Here is a 20,109-nt window from a genome sequence, read left to right as displayed (position 1 = left end):
CAGCAAGGCCAAGACGTTAATTTGTCAAAGATGTATCCTTTTTGTCTAATGAGGGTTGCCATATATCAGTCAAGGATGAGTTGACTGAGCTCATTTCTCACAGCTGTGATACATGAGAAGTCCTGCTGATATCAGGCCTCGCTGAATCTGTTCAGATGACTCTAACACAACGCTACACAGTGTAGATACATCAAAATGTGTTGCTTTGCTCTGAGCATCACACAGAACAAATCACTTTGTTAAATTCCTTTGACAGGATGTTTCCAACTTGTTCAGAACAGTTCAGCATTTCCCCCTCAACTGAACTTCTTTTCTGAGTCCACACTCCCTGGTCTTCTGAGGCCTTGTCGACTGCAATAACCATCCATCTAAGTCAAGCCTGTCCAAACAATTGGGGACAAACCTGTGCTGAACATCATCTCGCAGGGGATTTGGCCCCTGACCCATAAAAAGACTGTCACAGCAGCCAATCACAGCACTGATCAAGAGCAGAAGCAGAAGACAAGTCTTGACCCCTAGTGGGTGCTGCTTCTAATGGGGTCAGATATTGACTATTGGGTGTGCAGCAGCTGCTATTTTTCTGCCCATGCAGTTTATCCTAACTGGGACTTTGTCGGGTGTAATGATCTACACTGTGAGCAGATAGATGTTAGCTTGGGTGTGTGTGTGTGTGTTTTAATAAGCTCTGTAGGGGAAACAACTCACAACAGAAAGTATGCTCGACTCGCATCACTGTACTCTCAAATGGTGCTAGATGTTTTTTTCTCCTTCTCTTTTCCTCGCCGTGTGTCTCAGTTTAATAATCCTCCACATTCTTCATTTTTAACCATATATGGTATGTGATGTTAAAATGGCAGTTTACACAGTTTAAACAAGTCATGAATTTAGTACCAAAAGAAAAAAAAATACATTTCATACTTGTAACAAGTAATTGCTTCTGCACTACAACAAACTGTCCTAATGTACAAAATGTGATGACGAAGACAGAACAGGAACATTTGTTGTTTGTTTTTGATCTTCTGTTGCAGAAAAGTTTGGCAAGAAGTTGAAACACTCTCAAGATAATATGTTTGGTTCTCTCAGATCTTTAGATAGCTGTCTCTCTGCCATTTGCAATTTTCCCTAAATTACATTACAGCTGTGAGCACATCTTGCATTTCCTTTGTGTGGCAATCGTTGACAGCACAAACAAAGATCAAGTGGTTTTCAATCTGTATATGGATCTTCTGGAGTATTCTTAGTTTTCCTACTGTTCAATGTAAATGTACTGCATTAATATTGCCGTAGTTTAGTATTTAATATGGAATTTGGGAAACTGGTTATTAATTCTATTAACTGGGATGGAAGTTTAAGAGTATACATTTAATGATACAACATACATGCACCATCTTTAATAATCATGTTAGAGACTCACGTGGTCCATTAGCTCCTTCACCATCCCGTTCCACTGGCCTGTGTTCTCATCCTGGGCGCCATATTTCCCATCTTCCACCAGACGAATCTCGTAAGTGAAGCCAAGGATGTTGGCCAGCTCCCTCAGCAGGTCTATACAGAAGCCCTCGAAGCGGTCATTCCCGTACAGCGGCTTGTCAGACTTCTTGAACATCACATATGGCTCCTCCTGTCAGGTGAAATAGTGGAGAAGGGATGAGTCTCCACAGCACTCGGCATCTTATACCTTCTGATAAGGCCCTATCTGAGGGGGTGTCTGATGTGTGAGATAGGCTTTTGAGCCGCGGAGCCCAACACACACTGGCCTGTTTAGTAAAGCATGTGTAAAGCTGCTGTGTTTGTGTGCTTGCCAGAAGTCTCGGTCCTGTGATGCAAGGTAGGGTGGGTGCAAAGTGAAGCATGACCATAATAAGAGATAATCCCCCATATCAATGACTCTGTGCTCCTCTTAGGCTCAGCAGGCTGGCCCCATGCCCAGGCCCAGCTTTCAGGACATCACATGCTTTGTCAATAAGATAACAGACACTGATAGACGGACCCAAAAAGAGAGAGCAAGAGCCAGCACATCCGCTCTGTTAACACAAACAGCTGGGGAGATTACTAATGTCTTCTTTCATACTGTTTCCTTCTCCCTCCCGCCCACTGAGCATCTCCTGCGCCATTTCCTTCCTCCTGCCCTCCACACTTCACTGCATGTTTCCACTTCCTCCTGCTTCCTCCCCTCTTTACCTTTTCCTTCATGCACCATCTGTCCTTGTTAGCTTTAGACGCTCACTGCACGTCTCTCATTTCAACAACTCCTTTGTCTCTTTCAGACAAATAAATCCAAAAATGTATCATCAAGCAGGTGTTGTTTATCATATAAATGTGCCATGACTGAAACAAAAAAATCCATTAAAAGATTGTTACCAGCTCTTACATTTCACTGGATGGTGTTTTAATAGTATGCAAGAATAACATCATAGCATTGGAAAGAACAACAAAAAAACAAAAACACACACAATGGGTTTGGTTTCTCTTGTAGTGTCAGGCCAAACAAACAGCATGCTTTTTAGTAAACAGATGTTGAGGTAATGATAATGTTAAGATAATCGAGCAAAAACAGAACGGTTGTAATATATTTCATTTTAATTTACAACCACAGTGTTTTTGATCATTTCTGTTGCGATTGTGTCTCCTGAGAATGGATGAAGAGAGGAGTTTAGCCTGTAGCAGACTGGAATATTTCATGGGGTGAAAGCTTGCAGCATAACGTTCAGACAGGTGATCTCAACAACATACTCACTGACTGCGTGTACTTTGTTGCCTAGCAATGCAGCGGTTTGTGTGTGTGCAATACATGGTTTGCATAAACCTTGCAGGGTCTTCATTTGTTTTAACATATATCACCATGGACTTATATTGTACATGCATTTCAATTTGCTTCATTATGTTATCACTATCACTATTAATTCTATTCAGTAGTATTTAGTATCGATAATATAGTTGCATACACAGGCTGCAGTGAATCTATTGTTGGTTTAAGAAAAGTAAGCAAAACTAATTCCACGTAGCTATATTTTGTGCTGCTAGATATAAATAATCATTTTCTGAATTAAATTAATAGTCTCTTAATCTTATCAGATGATTTTGTTACTCATCCAGTTTCTAAAAATACTCCCTGTTTTGCAGTGGAGAGTTAAGGTAGCTGTATTAACACAAGGCTAGCATGGATGACATTGACAGAGCAGTTCTGTTCAATGTCTGGAAATGCAAACTGGATTTCCTAAGTAATTTCTGTCAGTTATATCACTGCAAAGATTTTCCACTAACTTCCCCAAACTATGTTCGTTAGTATAATTGGGAGTTGCCTTCGTCATTATTTCTAAATTTTCCTCCTCTCTAAAATACAAATGCAATCAGCCAGAAGAAGCAGCTATGCTCCCATTTTAAACTCACTGCAACCATCAAGGTAATCATTGCTGACACAGCTCAGCACGTTATATCTACTGTAGCTCATATATCTCAGCAGCTGCAGGAGAGCAAGGAAACTGATGTAATGTTGATGAAAGAGCAGAAAGCAGTGCCCACATACAGATCAATACCAGAGCACCTACAATGTCAACATTTACAGTCGACACAAAAACAAACTAGTGCCGTGGTATCTAAAAGTTTGAGGTGAAAACAAGTAAACTCTGTGCAGCAAACAAGAAATTACCAACAAGACTGTCTCAAATGCAATCGTGCAATATAATTGGGGCATGTTGTAGCAGTTGTAGGAGCAGCATTTGAGTTAGAGAACAACTTTCTGACGATTAAGCAAAGGGTCAAAACATGTTTTTGGTGTATGTTGAGGTATGTGTAAAAGCCAGTGAATCAGGAAACATTGCAGAGAGAGAGAGAAGAAAGGATTTAACTTCATGTCCTGCATGTTGACAGCATATTGTCAATCAAGACACTGTAGAAGTGACTGGCTTCTTATATAACAAGACAATGACCTAAAGCAGACCTTAACCTCCATCATGAACTATTTTTAGAGAGCCTGGAACAGTCCCCTGACTTTAACAGCATTGAAAATCTGTGCGCAGATCCTGAACATGCTGTGCATGCAAGTCAGCTTAAGATATCTCAAAACTTAAAGTGATCGGTGAGGAAGAGTGGGGTGAAATCAAGTCAGGGATAGAAAGACAAAAAGATGTGATATCTGACAAAGGGGAGCACAAAGTATTGCTTTTACAAATGCTTCAATTACCGTTTATTATGTTTTCAAGTTCCTGAAATAAGTCACAGTAACCACTTGAACAGGGCTCATATTTAATCTACTTCAAAATCAACAAAATCTGTAGTTACCCTATACTGTATTTTACATTTAATTTGTAAGTAGGTATGTGTTACAACAGGTTTGTAGGTTAAGGCAAATAAAAGTGCCAAGTACATGTACAGTACCTCCCTAATGATGGTGTTTAAACCTGATTACCACTGAAATACATGTAATCCCAAACCAGCAACCATTGACAAGAACAACACACAGATGTGTCATCCAGATTACGTGGATGTGTATTGTACAATTTTTTATTTTTCACACATTCATTGCCACATTTATCAATCCAAGGTGACAGCAGTGTTTTTCTGTCTTCCCGTTGCCATGGTTACAGAAAGTGTGCTTCAATAAAGATGAGTCTGCCACATGTTTACTTTTCCATGGTCATTTATTGCTGTGTGCAGAAGGCTCTGACTGATGCCACCAAGATTGTAGTCTAACAGGAGGAAGTAGAAGTCATTTCAAAGGTGTTTTATCGTTCCACTTTCAAATAGGATATGATTTTGAATATTGTTCATGATTGCTATTTCCTCAAGACTTCAGTTATCGTGTGTTGAACATCTACATTTGTCTCACAGATCATAGTTCTAAACCCTATTATGCTTTATTGAATTCATGACTATTTACATTATATGAAACATATATTGAATTTACATGCAATTGTTATATTTTTAGTTTGAAGTATATATGGTAGCCAGCACACTTCATATGTGAATGTGGCTACCATGATTACTGTGATTGGTCAGTCTCTTTAAATAGATTGTTTCTAAATATACATGCATGTCTTTTTATTAACGTCGCACTAATCCTTCTATCTTTGTTAACTAGATGTGGTGATTTTAATTGTAGTTATTACATTAATTATTAATCAGAGTTCCAGACTGATACTTGCCTCGTTTACCTTCCTTTGAAGGTGGTGCCCCTAAGTAACTTTAAAATAAATATCAATTTATTTAAATACTATTTTTTAATAGTAATATTTAACATTCAGATAAATACATTTCTGACAGCCAAATAATTTTGAATGTATGGATGACCAATGTCCAACAAAGCAGCAACAGGCTCAGACTGTAGCATTAAAAGCTATGATTGATTAATATTGAGGGCCTGAACTGTCTCCAGAAAATATTCCCCACTCTATTACAACACCAGCAGCAGCCTGAACTACTGACACCAGGCAGGTTGACATCATAGATTCATGCTGTTGACCCTGAACCAGTCGTCTAAATCAAACTCTCAAATCCATTGAGATTTGATATTAACTGAAGCTCCTTACAGGTGTTCGCATGATTTATCAGCATTGCTTTGCTGCCAAATGATTGGCTGAGAATTGCCATTTAAAGTGACATTGAAAGACCTTTTCATGGCATCAGACAGTCATCCTGCTAGATCATAGTGCCACATTTGACACCATAGATCATGAGATTCTGTTATAGAGACTGAGACAACTTGCAGGGATTACGGGTATGGCACTAGACTGGTTTAAGTTGCTTAACATTGACTCCTCCATGCACACAAACGTTAGTTATGGAGTTCCACAAGGTTCTGTCCTTTGACCGATACTTTTCACTTTATTTGTTCCTCCTTAAGGCAACATCATCAGAAAGCCCCACATACACTTCCATTGTAACGCAGATGACACCCAGCTGTACTCTGAAACTAGTCCATGCCTTTGTTACCTCTAGACTGGATTGTTATAAATTCTTTATTATCAGGATGTAAGTCTGTGATAAGCCTCCAGTTGGTACAAAATGCTTCAGCATGAGTGCTGACAGGAATTAGAAGAAGAGATCATATTACTCCTGTCCTAGCTTCTCTGCATTGGCTCCGTGTAAAATTCAGAACAGAATTCAAGATCCTGTTTTTCACAGGCAAAAGCCTTAACAATCAAGCCCCTCAATATGTCAAAGAGCTCATAACACCGTATTGTCCAAATAGATCACTTCTCTTTCAAAATACAGGCTCATTTGTGGTTCCAAGAGTCTGTAAGAGTAGAATGGGCAGTAGAACCTTCAGCTAACAAGCTCCCGCTCTGGGTTCGGGAGGCAGACACCATCTCTACATCTAAGGTTAGACCTAAAATGTTCCTCTTCTATAAAGCTTACGGTTAGGGCTGGATCAGGTGAGTCCTGAACCATCCCTTAGTTATGCTGCTATAAGCCCAGACTGCTGAGGGAACTCATATCATGCACTGAGCATTTTGCTCTCTCCCTCTCTCTCTGCCCCCCCCCCCTCCATTTATTTTACTACATGTCACTAAGGGCGCTATTTGGTCCACTTTCAATGAATCCTGGTCGGCTTCCATGGATGGTTCGGTTCATTTGAGGTGGTGTGAACGCTCGTTCGAAATCTGGTGAGGACCAAACTAGCGATCCCTGGTCCGCTTGAAAACTGGGGTCTTGGGCCAAATGAAGGTGTGACATTTTTGGCATTTCCGCCCAATCGAACCGAGTCCCCTGGACTGTCCTGATGTGAATGTGCCCTAACTTTCTGTCATTTTTCCCTCCCATAGTTGCAGTTCAGGATTCAGACAACAACTATTATTATTTTCATCATCATCATTATTATATTAACTGTTGCTGCTATCATGAATAACAGCTTTACATCCAAAATTATTACTCTAGTAGTGGAACCGCTGTTAGCTTGAGTCAAACTCAAAGAAGCTATGGAGAGCCCCTTAGCAACATCTGACCTCTCACCTTCACTTAGCTGTGAAAGACCCTTAAACAGTCTCTGGACACATAAATAAAGAGCAGCTCTCACTTTCATTCTTCACAGATCTCACAAAATAGTTCAGAACTGAGCTTCACAGCATCTTGTATTTTTGCAGGTTTAATTCTGTGGTGCAATTGCAGAGAGCAGAACTGCTCCAGTCACTCCAGTTGTGCAACAATTCACACAATTACTTTGTTCTGGTTTGATTTAGGCCACAACTGACCAGCAGATATTCCATAACTTCTGTTATGTAATTATAGCTTGACATAGCTGTTAAAAGGATTTTTAAATGGCACAGTTTGATTTGAGCAGCATGGCTCTCTCGCTTCTTTGCACTTACTCCAATGCCAATTAATCCTATAAACAAAGAGTCAAGTGAAGTACATCATCAGACACATGAACACAATACCCAGCAACGTAAAGTACTTGTTTTGCTGGTGGACTACGCTGTTAAGGGCAGTAAATGTCACTGCGATATAAACTGATGAACAATCACTTATCCAATGTAAAACCAACATAAACTCCTGTGGTGTTGCTTCATTCAAAGTAAAATTGTCCATTGTCGGTCTCCTAACTTAAGAAATTAAAGGTGAAATGAAAGTTCACTTTTAAATTGCTATAGCTCTTTTCCATGCTTCTAACTGTCTTGTCACATAATGAAATAAGAGGTTATTCCTCAAAACATTAACGATTGCAGTGAATGAGCATGTATTGTACAGAAACCATGGCACCAGGGAAACTCAATAAGAAACACTACATTTGTGGTCAAATGTCTGCCACAAAAAAAGGTCATTGGCAGGAAATAAAGCAACAAAGTCTCTGCTCTTTTAATAACATGTGAAGGGACTCAGCACTGCTAATTAAGCCAATCAATTAAACTAGGTTGTTAATTGGGCTTACAGTGACTTCATAACCCTTTGGAACTCATTAAAATGATTTGTGATGATATGTTTTTAATTTTGATTTGAAAAGTTCATTTTTCTCAAGGTCCACTTAAAGTAGTGGCTCTTTCTCATCTGTTAAATGCATCCTGCAGCCTCACCCTAACCCACTCGGGAAGGTCCATCTGATGATGGAGGAATTAGCAAAAACAACTACTGCATTTCTCTTCTGTCATTTTTCTGTTCATAGTTTGTTCTACATTCTGGTTTAATGTCCCACAGATGATCAGCTGATGGCAACATTGGCTCCTGGAAACTTATTAGAAAAATGAGGTGCATTACACAGCAGATAATGACCAGGATATGTTACACCAACAACATATGTTCTATCTCCGGCATTTAGCTTAATGATCCTTTACAGTACTTATTTGTCAGTATGATCTATAGTAATTAATGTTACTCATCCAATTTATTCATTCTTCCTACACATCTGTCTCTCCCCTGAATGTGACTCATGCTGGAAGGTCTATCTGCTCTGGCACCAGTTTGTTTACACTTTCTCACATCTCGTCCAAGAGCAGTTGCCCTGGTGCATGTGGACGGCCAAATGGAGATGAGACTTGATGTGAGACCAGAGGTCATTACGTTTTTCAGCAAAACATTTTAATCACCAGGTTTACTGCCCCCCTCTCTTTCATTGCCATCTACTTTCTGATTGCAGGTTTTTTTTTCCTTATGTGCTGACGAGCAGAACACAGATTTTCACTGGTTGACAAATCCTGATTGGCTGATTGACTGACAGATTTCACAATGGATGAATATTGTGTTTAACAATTATTTGTGTTTCAGTTGAATGTCTGCTATTTGTAGCATACTGATCATCTGATGACAAAGACATCCTACTTTTCAAGAAACCACCTTAAATCTGTAACTATACTGAGAATTAGTTTCAAAATGAGTAAAATCTTGACCAATCCCATGTGCAGATCCAAACAAACAATGGAAATATCCCACTATCAGTTAAAACCCTGGAATATCTATTCATTTGTTCCACAGAGCTCGAGCCACTGCTGAAAACACACTGCTGTAACAGATGACATGTTCATCACCAGGAATGCACACATACCATAGTTTGTTTTGACTCAATCCCACACACACGTTTTATCATCCTGTTGATCCGAATACTTTATGGCCCCAGCAAATGAGCAGTTTGCTCCTGTTTTGAGTACCATGGAATAAAAACTGCAGCGTCTAGCTGTTTTAGATTTTCAGAAATAAGTTCTACGATGAGATGCATGCTATCCACAAAAGAACAAGGCTGCCTTAGGGGCTGGATGTCCTTTTCGGGCCATCTTATCTTTTCTGCTCTTTTGCAACAGAGGTAATTTTCTATTGAATGTACAATTAAATATTTTTCAATACTAACTAACTAAAGGCCCACTCCTTGCTCTCTCCAAGACATTACACAGTATATTATCTACAGCTCCATTAGCCTAAAGGTACTTCATTTCCACTACAACATTACGGGAGTGATTTCTAAAGTAGATAAACTGTTGATAGGCCAAGATCTCAACAGTAATTACATCATGTTTTATAGTACATAATCCCTGAGAAAATGATGAGAAGCTGGATGAAAGTGTGCATCAATCAAGTGTAACAAACCCAATTATTGTCAGCCCTTCTCTCCGTTTCCGTGCTGCTCACAACCATCACACATCCCCCCATGACTCAGCCCTGATATGGCAATTACAGCCGCGGAGAGTCTTCGCTAATAACTGCAATCCAATCACTTCACAGCACGTGCGGAAGGAAAGGAGTCCCGAGATAAATAATGACAACCCTCAATTTACTAGATATTGTTATTTTTACGCTTGACTCCTAAATAACAGAATCATAAATGGCTTTTAATGCTTGCTGCTACAAGTTTCCTCTACTGCCACTCCTCTCATATGGAGGAAACTGTACATAATGTTTTTTTGCAAAGTAGGCATGACCATGATTATAAACAAAAGCACTTGAGGTAGGATACATATACAAATAACCCCAGGTTCTTCACTGACAAAACTTTTTAATTACATGGTGTTGTTGGTCAATAAACAATTAATGACCACTAAAACATATGGTAAACTTATTGGTAAGTCTATAAAGGGATAGCAGCCTCAAACATTTAAGGGACTTGGGCTTATTTGCTTTCTGGTTGAGTTATATGAGGATGATAATTACCACTACCATTTCCCAAGGAACCTTTCATCATCGTGAGGCAACCAGACGCTGCTCACTAACTGCTCTGTTGATGGATAAAGCATAGGGGTCAAAAAGCAGCCCAGTTAAATTTTATCCTGGGGCGTCCAAGTGGGTTGACTTGAATTTGACTCAAGTCCAAATTCTCCTATCACAATTCTGCTCACCAAAGCGATTTCCGACTGGCCTCTAACCAAGCTCTATAAAATATGTTTATTCAATGTATCCACTCACTTCCTCAATTTTATTTGCTGAAAACTACTCCTACTTCCTTGTATAAATGTAGTTCTAAGTACTCAAATAAATACCAGTACTATACAGTATGAAGCCATGCATCTTCCACTCCTGCAAATATTTCATAATAAAAACCTTTTAAAAACAAATTAATGGAAAAAATAGGCAAGAGCACAAATCTTTAGGACAGCAGGGCAACTTTCACTCCAAATTAAATTAATGTTAATAAACATACTCGGATCTAGATAAAGTTATATCCCTGTTTTTTGGCACCAATGGTGACAATAACGGGGCCTGATAAATTACTTGAGAGCTTGATGGAAGGCAACGCTGTAAACCAGAACATTTTATTGGACAATCAATCAATTTACCCCACCTAATCCAACTACTACCAAGTCGTAGTCCTCCACAGTGCTGGAGTCAACTGGCAGTTTGGGACTGCAGTGCTTTGGGGTACTCTACTTCAACAGCATGAACAGCATCCCCAGAAAGTGCTCTTAAAACAGAGGGCATTTCAGGCAAAGCACTGACGAAAGAGGAAAAGCTTAAAAATAATGACATCTTTGGAGGGAGTCTGTTATGGCTGAGAGCTGTTCCAGCCTTCTATAATTGGTCCCCACATAAAGCACCATTACAATTTGATTTGGCTTTAAACAGACATTTAAAGCTGCAATATTAATAAACACATTGTCAGCCAACAACAGCAGCGAAAGGTAACGGTCGTTCTTTTACAGACTTCATCATTGTCATAAATCCTGTTAGATGACAATAGTGAAGTGCACAGAGTGGGTTTTTATTTATCAACTGGGTCAGTTAGAATTTGATACCAATGTAACGGAAATGTCTAGATTGGATGTATTTCTCTCGAGCAGATCACATATTCTTCTACTATCCTCTGAGCTTCTGAACTGATGAAACCATACATTTTAATTTCAATGCAATACACTGAAGCCCAGTTCACACTATGCAACTTTCTAAATCAGCAAAACGCTGTGCAGTTCACACCACATGACTTTCTGACGTGATCAGTTGTTATGAGTTCATACTAAATCACTAACTGCCAACAGGGGGAGTCTGACACTATACAATCTTTGACCAGGAGAAACCCCTGACTGGTCCCCAAACTATTAATCAGCAAAATACATGCAAGAAGAAACATTTTGAATCTGGTTTATCCCCCTTGCTTCTCTGTGGCATTGTGCTACAGAATAAAAACATCAAGCTGAAGGAGAGATGAAAGGTTTCAGTGGGGATGTAAGTTGTAAAGATTAGAGAGTCAACATTTTGTCATAATCCATCCAAGCTGGAGAGATAAGTAACAAAGCCCGACTCTAACCTGTCTGCTATTCTATTTTTTTTCTACAACCTGAGTCCGATGCAATTTGTCACCCTGTCCCTAACATGCATAGTTATTGCTTGATTTCTGCTATTACAAACGTGTGCAGTGTACAAAAGTGAAGGGACCCCACACCACTACATGTGCTTTCACCACCTTCACCCCATCCTGCGCCCTGATTGGCTGGAGTTGTTGCTGACTAGGTTTCCAGCAGGCTGGAAATCTAAACTTGTCTGCAACTGACAAACTGACAAACCAGATCAAATACAAGCCTCCCATTGGATCACAATACTCTGCAAGTTGAATTAATAAACCTTATGCACCTGTTCTCAATGGCTGTATTTAGTGGCCATGTTTGATACCAAAGATGCCAATGGCCCTGAGCAAAGACAACTTTAGCTTTTCATTTGGCCAAACTTAAAAGAATCAAAGAAGATGAAGACCATAGCTGTGGGATGCAGTTGAAAGCTCCTAACAACCCGTAAGTGAACCTTTGAGTAGTTTTTTTTTTTTTCCATTATTCTAACACAGTACAACATGCAACTAAGATATAATAGCTGCTTAACAGGAATAGACAAAGAAAAAAAAACTATGTGTTGCTACAATGGCTTCAGCCATTGTTCAGAAAGAAAAATAATATATATAATATTAATACAGTACCAGTATGGTAGAGATGATCAGAGATCGATTGGATAGGGAATCAGACACGTTGGTTGTCTTCCCCTTCTGGTTGTCGGTCATGTTCAGGCCACTTGGAGGATCCCAGGTACCAATCTGCAAAACCAAATAACCACCATTAGCCATGTTGCGTATCCTTTGAGTGTTGCAGGGGGGCTGGAACTATACATGACTGACACTGGTTGAGAGGCCAGGTTACACCCTGAACACTTTGCCAGTCAGTCACAGGTCGAAAATTTAGACAAACAACCATTGACACTTGCATTCAAACTTACACTTACACTCACATGTTACATTGCCAGATAACTTTTTTGACTATGGGAGAAAATCCCACTCAGACACAAACAGCACACCTCACACAGAAAAGCTCCAGCTAACCAGTAGGGTCAGAGTCAAACACTGTAAACCACTGCACCACCATGCCGGCCTTAAAAAGCATAAATGTTGTTTATTATTTACTGGTTTTCAGGACAAATGGATATATGTAAGATTCACACATTCACATAGACATAACACAACAAGGGTTGGGTTGAATCATTCGTCACTTTGGTATTTATTTAAGTTTTAATATCAGCATTTTTCACAAAAGCAGTGAGAAAACTATCAACATGAAACAACTCAATTTAAGCAGTAACGGTAATAGGAGGTTGTATATAATGTAGGAGGCAGCAACCAAAGTAATCAATACTACTATCTTTGATTGGAAGGTTAATTGTCCTTCAAAATTGTTCAAAGAAAAGTCAACATTAAATGCAATGTCAAGATTTCGGGGGATTATGGAGGATTAGAGAGGATTATGTATCAGTGCCTCTGCAAGCTTCTGTCATTTATGATTACCCTTAACACATTTTTTGGCATTTATCCACCAATAAAAAATAGAGAAAGCCAACATATTGAAAAACACAAGACCAAACATTACATTCAGTATGTATCGATGATTTATTCAAGGTTCTTAATTTACTTTAATACCTGTAAATGGTTGCTGTGGTAGGTTTATGCAAATTAAACAACTGGTTGAGTTTAGGGAAAGCTCCTCAGTTTGGGTAAAAGAAAGCCATGGGTTTAAAGTAAGGTTCTAATGTAAAACTTATTGTGGTCTACACTACATCAACATCGATCCTCCAAAGTTCTACTTTCCTCTATTCCCCCATGACAGACACACTGCAACCAGTATTGGTGCTGGTCAGAATGATGTCATGGTTTGACATCAGTAGAACACCACTCCTTTAACTCCTGTCAGACAAGAACAGGAATCGGTATGTAAATGTAAGCATGGAACAGAATATCCATCTGTTTTGAGAGTAAGGCGAGGCTCTCCCAGTATTATTGAGATTTTGTATATTTGGATCATCATAGACGATTTGCTCAGAAAGCTACTATGGACACATAAAGAGAATAATGTGAAGCACCCTGAGGAAACAGTTGACAGTCACGTGAACCCTAACACCATCAGGGGGCACTTTCCTCGAGTACCGCAGGGAATAATCCTACAGATGATCTAGGATGTGGATTGGTCCCTTGGCCTAAAGAAAGGGGGCATGCTTAGGAAGAAAGGAGGTAGAAGAGAATGGCAAAGTTATCAGATATTTCCTCAAGGCTTCACCTGTCTTCTTTCAGCTCCTCTCTTTTCACCAAAGCAAACCCCTGCTACCCCCCTGCCCTAAGCATCACTAGAAGGAACCACAAACACTCCAACCTGCGCCCACCACACACTCCTCAGGGCTCTCTGATGCCCTGCATGAGGGCTTGAGATAGGCTTTATAATTGCAAATCAACTTTGTAATTCAGGCTTCATGAGGCTGGAGGGCTTCTGAAGGGTTTTTTATTAATAGGGTAAATTATTCATGGAGGTGCCGGTGCACACAGCACCCAGCACCCAGGACAGAGGTCAGAAGCTGCTGAGAGGCAGGCTCCAGTGAGGATGCTGAAGTGTGAAGTGTAATGCAGTTGCATGTGAGAATATCATTTCTATCACCGGTGGTAGCAGGTTCTATTTTCTCTGATAATCTCATGAATCTCAAATTAACTGCTGAAGACTGGAGATGCTATTCTGAGGAAACCATAGATGCAACTATAGACTATAAGTATGCAGACACATGCTGAGCTAAATACCATGACACGCCATGATGCATACTGACTGATATTAAAGGTAAGGTGTGATTTTTTCTTTTTCTTTGAGATGCTAATTGATGCAGAGTTTGTACTCTGGGAGCTTTGGGCGACTAGCAAAAAAACTACTAAATCATCAGAACTGATCTTAGACAAAATCTCTCTATTGCAAACCAAAAAACCAAGAAACCAAGGTTGCATTTGCCCGATCCTGAATGTTACGTGCGTCAAAATGTCACACAGGAAAGGGTGCAGCATCAGCCTCTCAGCTGCCAAATTAAAGAAGAACACATTAGCCTGTTTACATCACTGCTGATTGGAGCTGGAGCCAACATAAATATCTGTGAATCTCCTGCAGAGTCATTTGACCTGGGAGTGAATTTGGATTAAATTTTATAGACAGTCAAAGAATGCTTAGTGATTTGTTCCACTATCGTCAAATTGAGTCATGGAGTCAGAAACTAAATGAGCACTGGATTTGTACAAATGTTTAGGTTTTGTGCAGCATTAAGAAGCAGATGTGAAGGTAACCAGCAGGTTGTGCTCTGCAGTGAATAACTGAATAACAAAAAGTATAGATCAAATCTTAGGTATGTATTTTTATTTAAAGAATGACTAACCTCTTCTTTGATACGCTTTAATAAACCCAATTTATTCTAATAACTATTTGACATAGCATATTCCTTGACATTAGTGACCCATCCTTACACAAAACAATGCAACTTTTTTCAGATGTTGTGAGCAGACTGAGGCAAGTTAAATGCTAATGTTAAGCTAGCAAGCCAAGAGAAAATGTGTTTATCAGTATGTCTGAAGAGACAAAAAAACCTGCTCCTCGCTGCATAGAAGTGCTGTCAGATGCTGTATATGAAGTTTTTATCAGAGGTCTCAGTCAAGGCAATGACTTTTCCCAGGCCATCAAGAACACAGACAGCACAGATGTTGCCCAGATGTGCATCTTTGTTCGATATTTAGATGGAAATTAATTTAGGGCAATGCTGCTGTTTCTTATTTTATTATAAGGGCACACCACTGGAGACATTATATTTATGAAACTGCAAGAGCTGTTTAGGCTGCATTCATTGTCATTTGAGAAGGTTAACCTAATCCTGCTATGATGGGAAAGCACAGAGGTCTGGTGCACAGATTGAAGAAGCTTGCCCCCCCCAAATGCCTGGAATGCATTGCCTCATCCTCCAGAGTGTCCTTTGCACCAGGCTAAGTGATGAGCTAAAGGGAAATATGGATGAAGTGATGGTTGTTATTGATTTTGTCAGGGTTACGTCCAGAAACCAGCATCGACGACTTGCTGTTACAAAATGGTGTGTACTGTTTAAGCAAAGACAAAGGGATGGTGCGATTCTGTGCACTACTGGATGAGGTCAATGTCTCCCTCTGATTGAGCAAGAGAAGTGCATCCGATGATCACCTTGTCTTTAAAGAGGAGGAAAAGCTATTAACCTGTGGTGAGAGAGTAGGGGCCAAACTATGGTGGACACGGTTACAAGCTGGAATCATTAACAGTGTTGTGAGAATCCTGGCTCCTGTATTTCAGAACATTAAAACCACAGGCACTGGGACAAGTGATTTGACCTCTGGGTTTGAGGACTCTGGAACTCTGTCCCAAAGGAAATCACTGCTTTTGACTCTCACTGACCAATCAGACAGGGACTTGGCCTAACTGGCAAAAAAACAAGTAGATTGCCAACCACTGCTCTAAAGCTTGGCTGCCATTGTTTCTCAATAAAACAAGCTCAGAGCATCACAGAGCTTCTGCAAATATAGCACAGGTACTAGGGTGCAAAACAACACCATCACCTCCCTAAGCACTGAGCCGTCCAATCAAATATAGTCTGAGCATATTCCTCGGAGGTGACTTGCAGCATTATTCTACATTTTTCATAATGATCACTGTGTCACCGTGATAACTTCCCAACATTCCCACAACCTTCACTGTGGCTTGATTCTGCCTCCAAACAGCCTTCAAATGCATAAATGTATTATTCTTTATAACCTTCCTCGATCATTTATCCTCTTTGAATCACAGACCTTCACTACAGCTGTTGTGTTCAGTCTAAATGCCCTATAACTGTCGTCTTTCTTTTATCCTGGAAAATCACAGACCCATCCTCTACGTCTGCCCTTATTCCGCACAGAGACGAGAGGGAGGAAATAAAGAGAGTTCAGAGTAAAATAAGAAAAACAGCTTGAGTTCCTGGCAAGCTTTGAAATCAGTCTGATTTGTAACACAGACATACAGAGCTGGAGTGTGTGCTGTTTGCTACAGTAGCTGGCTCTAACGTCTGTACCCTTCCATCTGTCAAATTCACATAAAAACCAATCGGAGGCAGAATTTCCCCTCGCATTAAGTCAGAGCACTTCATGAATAGCATATGTGGACTATCAAACGGGGGTGTCCACCACTACAGCCCTAGTGATGAAATGGATTATATTCACAAAAAGTCACATTGAAAAACAATGATGTGAATTTAGTGTTACTGTGGACTTCCTCTGCTTTCTATAAGAGTGTTGCTCTAGCAAAGTCTGTCTTTGAAGGAAGCATGGACGAGAGGAAAGATTAACGTCATCTATAACTCTTTCAATTTACACAAGGACATGCAAGTACTGTATTAAGGCAGACTTTGTTGTATATATGTCTGAATTTTGTCCCATGTCCATGCTTTGTTTTGACCTAATGAAGCCAGGTTTATTTGTATGAATACTACTATATACCACCCATTAATTGGCCTCTGTGAGCATACTGAAAATGTTTTTCTAATTCTGTCAAAATTCCGATTTAATTAGACTTTTCTTAAATCCAAATCATTTATTTATTTTACATATACATTTAGTCCAACTCCAACTACTGTGTGTACCTCTGAGGTAAAGTCAAATGACATGCACCAAGTTAATTCACCCTGTAGCTCAGCATTCTACTCTGGCATCACGTCAGTTTCATCCTCATGTACTCTTTGGAAGGATGGAGCACATTTATTATTTACTCATTGACGCTTTATTGTTGCATCTCAGATACTGTGGTTGTCTGAAGGAATGGCCGTACACAAACAATGAATAAATACATAACAAGTCAAATATTTGAAAAAAAAAGATGGGATGGCGCACTGTGACATTCTAACCTCTCTTTATTTATATCAATTCTGTCACACTTCTGATGGTCTGAAACCCAACTGAGAGTTCCTCTAAGGTTTGACACATTGGTGTGGGGATTCGGGGCCAACGTCGGATGCTCTGAAGAGTCACAAAGCCGTTTTCATAAAGAAACTAGACTTGGTAGCAAGTTACGGAAACAAAAGGATGTATGTCTAACAAGTCACATTTCATGAGACACCCAACCCCGTTATTTAAAGATTCCAGAATTGGAAGAGTCCACTCTCAATAAATAACAACAATGTCAGTCTCCAAATTTTCTTTTAGGTAGAAGTCAATACCATCAAAAATCTACATATGATGATATCAATCTTAGCCACTGGGTCATAGTGATGTGTAAGTGGGGAAGTAATCATTTGGTAACAAAATGCTAATGTAGTTGTAATATGGCTGCCAGACAACAAACTGTGATGAACTGCAACAGGCGATTTGTTTGTGTGTGTGCTTTTGACTGTTTTATTAAATCATCACACTGGCATGGCAAGCCAAGTGCAAAACACACACACACACACACATACACACACACACACACACACACACACACAAATTAAAGACACAACCTTCTCAAGCCCCTCCTCCTTTAGACTGATGACATCAAGGTCAAAGTCTGTCCTCAAGCCATTGGTCCGGTTGAAATTGATTCTCCCAGTCAGGCCATCCCAGTGAGCCTAGAGACAAGAGAGAGAGAGAGAGAGGCAGAGAGACACAGAGGATATCAGATGAGACATTAAACCATCAGCATCAACGTCTCCACTTTCAAAAATGCATTCGGTGACACTGTTTGAGGCAAAGCAGTCAAAGATTGATGGCACACTCCATTTTTCTCTCTTTCACACATCGTTTCTGTTTGTACAGTCTTCCCTGCCATCAAGGTGCCTACAGTGACTGGGGCTGCATGTGTAACAGTGGGAGGGCAATTACCCAATCTTTACAGATATTTAGGGGTGTGATAGGATACAATGTAGCATGAAAGTGGCTCAGAGCTAGAGAGGCTTTTTCTCAGGCACAGAAAATCATCACAGTGCGGCTCGAGATCCCGGGAACTTCAGGGCCTTTAGTAAGATGAGTGGGAGTCACAGATCTGGAAGTTACTCACTCAGAACAGTCGACTGCGCTAGAAAGTATTTGTCATACTACTTTGACTCAGTGTCGGAATATCTCTCTATTGATACCAGTGCAGTTCACAGACACAATGATATGTGACTCCAATATGGACTGTTATATTCCCAAGGACCTCCCGGGCGTTGGTTGGGATGGAGTGTCAGGGCATATCACTCAGTGTTTTAGGGGACCTATCATTATGTGAAATGGTGCAGTCATTCAGTCAATCCAAGTCAGAAGGACTTTGACTGGAAATCACTGACAGAATTTATTCTGGTCATCATTGTCCGCAGTGGATGAATCGAATAACTCTCAGCACCATCACCTGACCAATACAGCTTTTACTAGATATCTCAAAATGTCTCCAAAAATTTTAAAATTGTTTATCACACTCAATGATGCTCCCTGTGAGGAGGGAGCAATTCAGTCCTGGACTTCATCTATCTGGTGAAAAATTAAATGAATGAATGATTGTATCATTTCACCCAGAGCATCCTGTCTCACTTCAGTTTCCAATCTCAATGAAACAGCAGGTGATCTCATGTTATTGCAACGAAAAGATTGCCATGTGTTCTATGGCCGGCTATTGGTCCAACATTTGTGGGTAAAGCTGTTTGCTGACTCAACCCCAAACTTGAAACAGGAAGCACTCATAAAGCACAACACAAAGCTTGAGTTAGGACTGGCTTTTTTTATTGAAGTTTTACAAAACCTTTGAAAGCTTTTATCCAATGAATGGCTGAGTTACTTTGTGCAGTGAAAGGTGTCTTGTACTCAAAATAACTCAAATATTTTGTCTTTGTGGAAATCAACATTTTATGAAAATACAATTTTATAGCAGGCACAATGTGGCCTTGACTTTAAACGAGCTGACTTGAAAGAATCACAGTTTAATTATCTATGCTGACTCTTTGCACACACCAGTGATCCTCTGGTTCCAGTGCTGAAAACTGGGGGGCGGAGGCTTTGATGGAGGTATTGGTGTAACCAAGCATTTTAAATCAGAGGCACTGAGTGTGAGAGTGAATACAAAGGACTGCACCTTAGTACGTTATTCTAAAACTGGGGTCTATCAACGTCACGTCAGCAAAGGGTGACAGAGAAAATACCATTTGGTCATCAGGCCATTAGGAAGTATGAATCCATGTTCTATGAACAATTAACATGCACAATGAATTCCAAGTACATCTGAATTTTTTTTTATGATTATTATTTTTGTGCTACATCTAGCATTTTGGTAACTCAGCATTCACATCATATTTTCATTATGATGTTGATTTTGTTTTTTGCCTTCTTGCCATCTAAATCTTTGAACATAAGCCTCCTGCATACTTAAACCAATTTTATTCAACAATCCACATTTTCAAGTTGTTCATTGTTTGCATTTTTCTCCT

At 39.8% G+C, this 20,109-nt stretch overlaps 1 protein-coding gene across 5 annotated transcripts in view; it reads right to left on the bottom strand.

The window, feature by feature from the left end:
• Window positions 1-20,109, bottom strand: part of grik2 (glutamate receptor, ionotropic, kainate 2) — a 214,171-nt gene that overhangs the window by 57,958 nt on the left and 136,104 nt on the right. For all 5 annotated transcript variants that reach the window (XM_020091417.2, XM_069537204.1, XM_069537206.1 and 2 more), the window contains exons 9-11: window positions 18,175-18,282; window positions 12,320-12,433; window positions 1,415-1,621 (exon numbers count right to left, since the gene is read on the bottom strand). In XM_020091417.2, the coding sequence (XP_019946976.2) occupies window positions 1,415-1,621; window positions 12,320-12,433; window positions 18,175-18,282 (429 nt within the window). The remainder of the gene's footprint in view (window positions 1-1,414; window positions 1,622-12,319; window positions 12,434-18,174; window positions 18,283-20,109) is intronic.

Source organism: Paralichthys olivaceus, chromosome 13 (assembly GCF_024713975.1).
Source record: "Paralichthys olivaceus isolate ysfri-2021 chromosome 13, ASM2471397v2, whole genome shotgun sequence".
NCBI lineage: Eukaryota > Metazoa > Chordata > Actinopteri > Pleuronectiformes > Paralichthyidae > Paralichthys > Paralichthys olivaceus.
The sequence above is the reverse complement of the archived record's forward strand: the minus strand, read 5'-3'. Positions and strand labels throughout refer to the sequence as shown.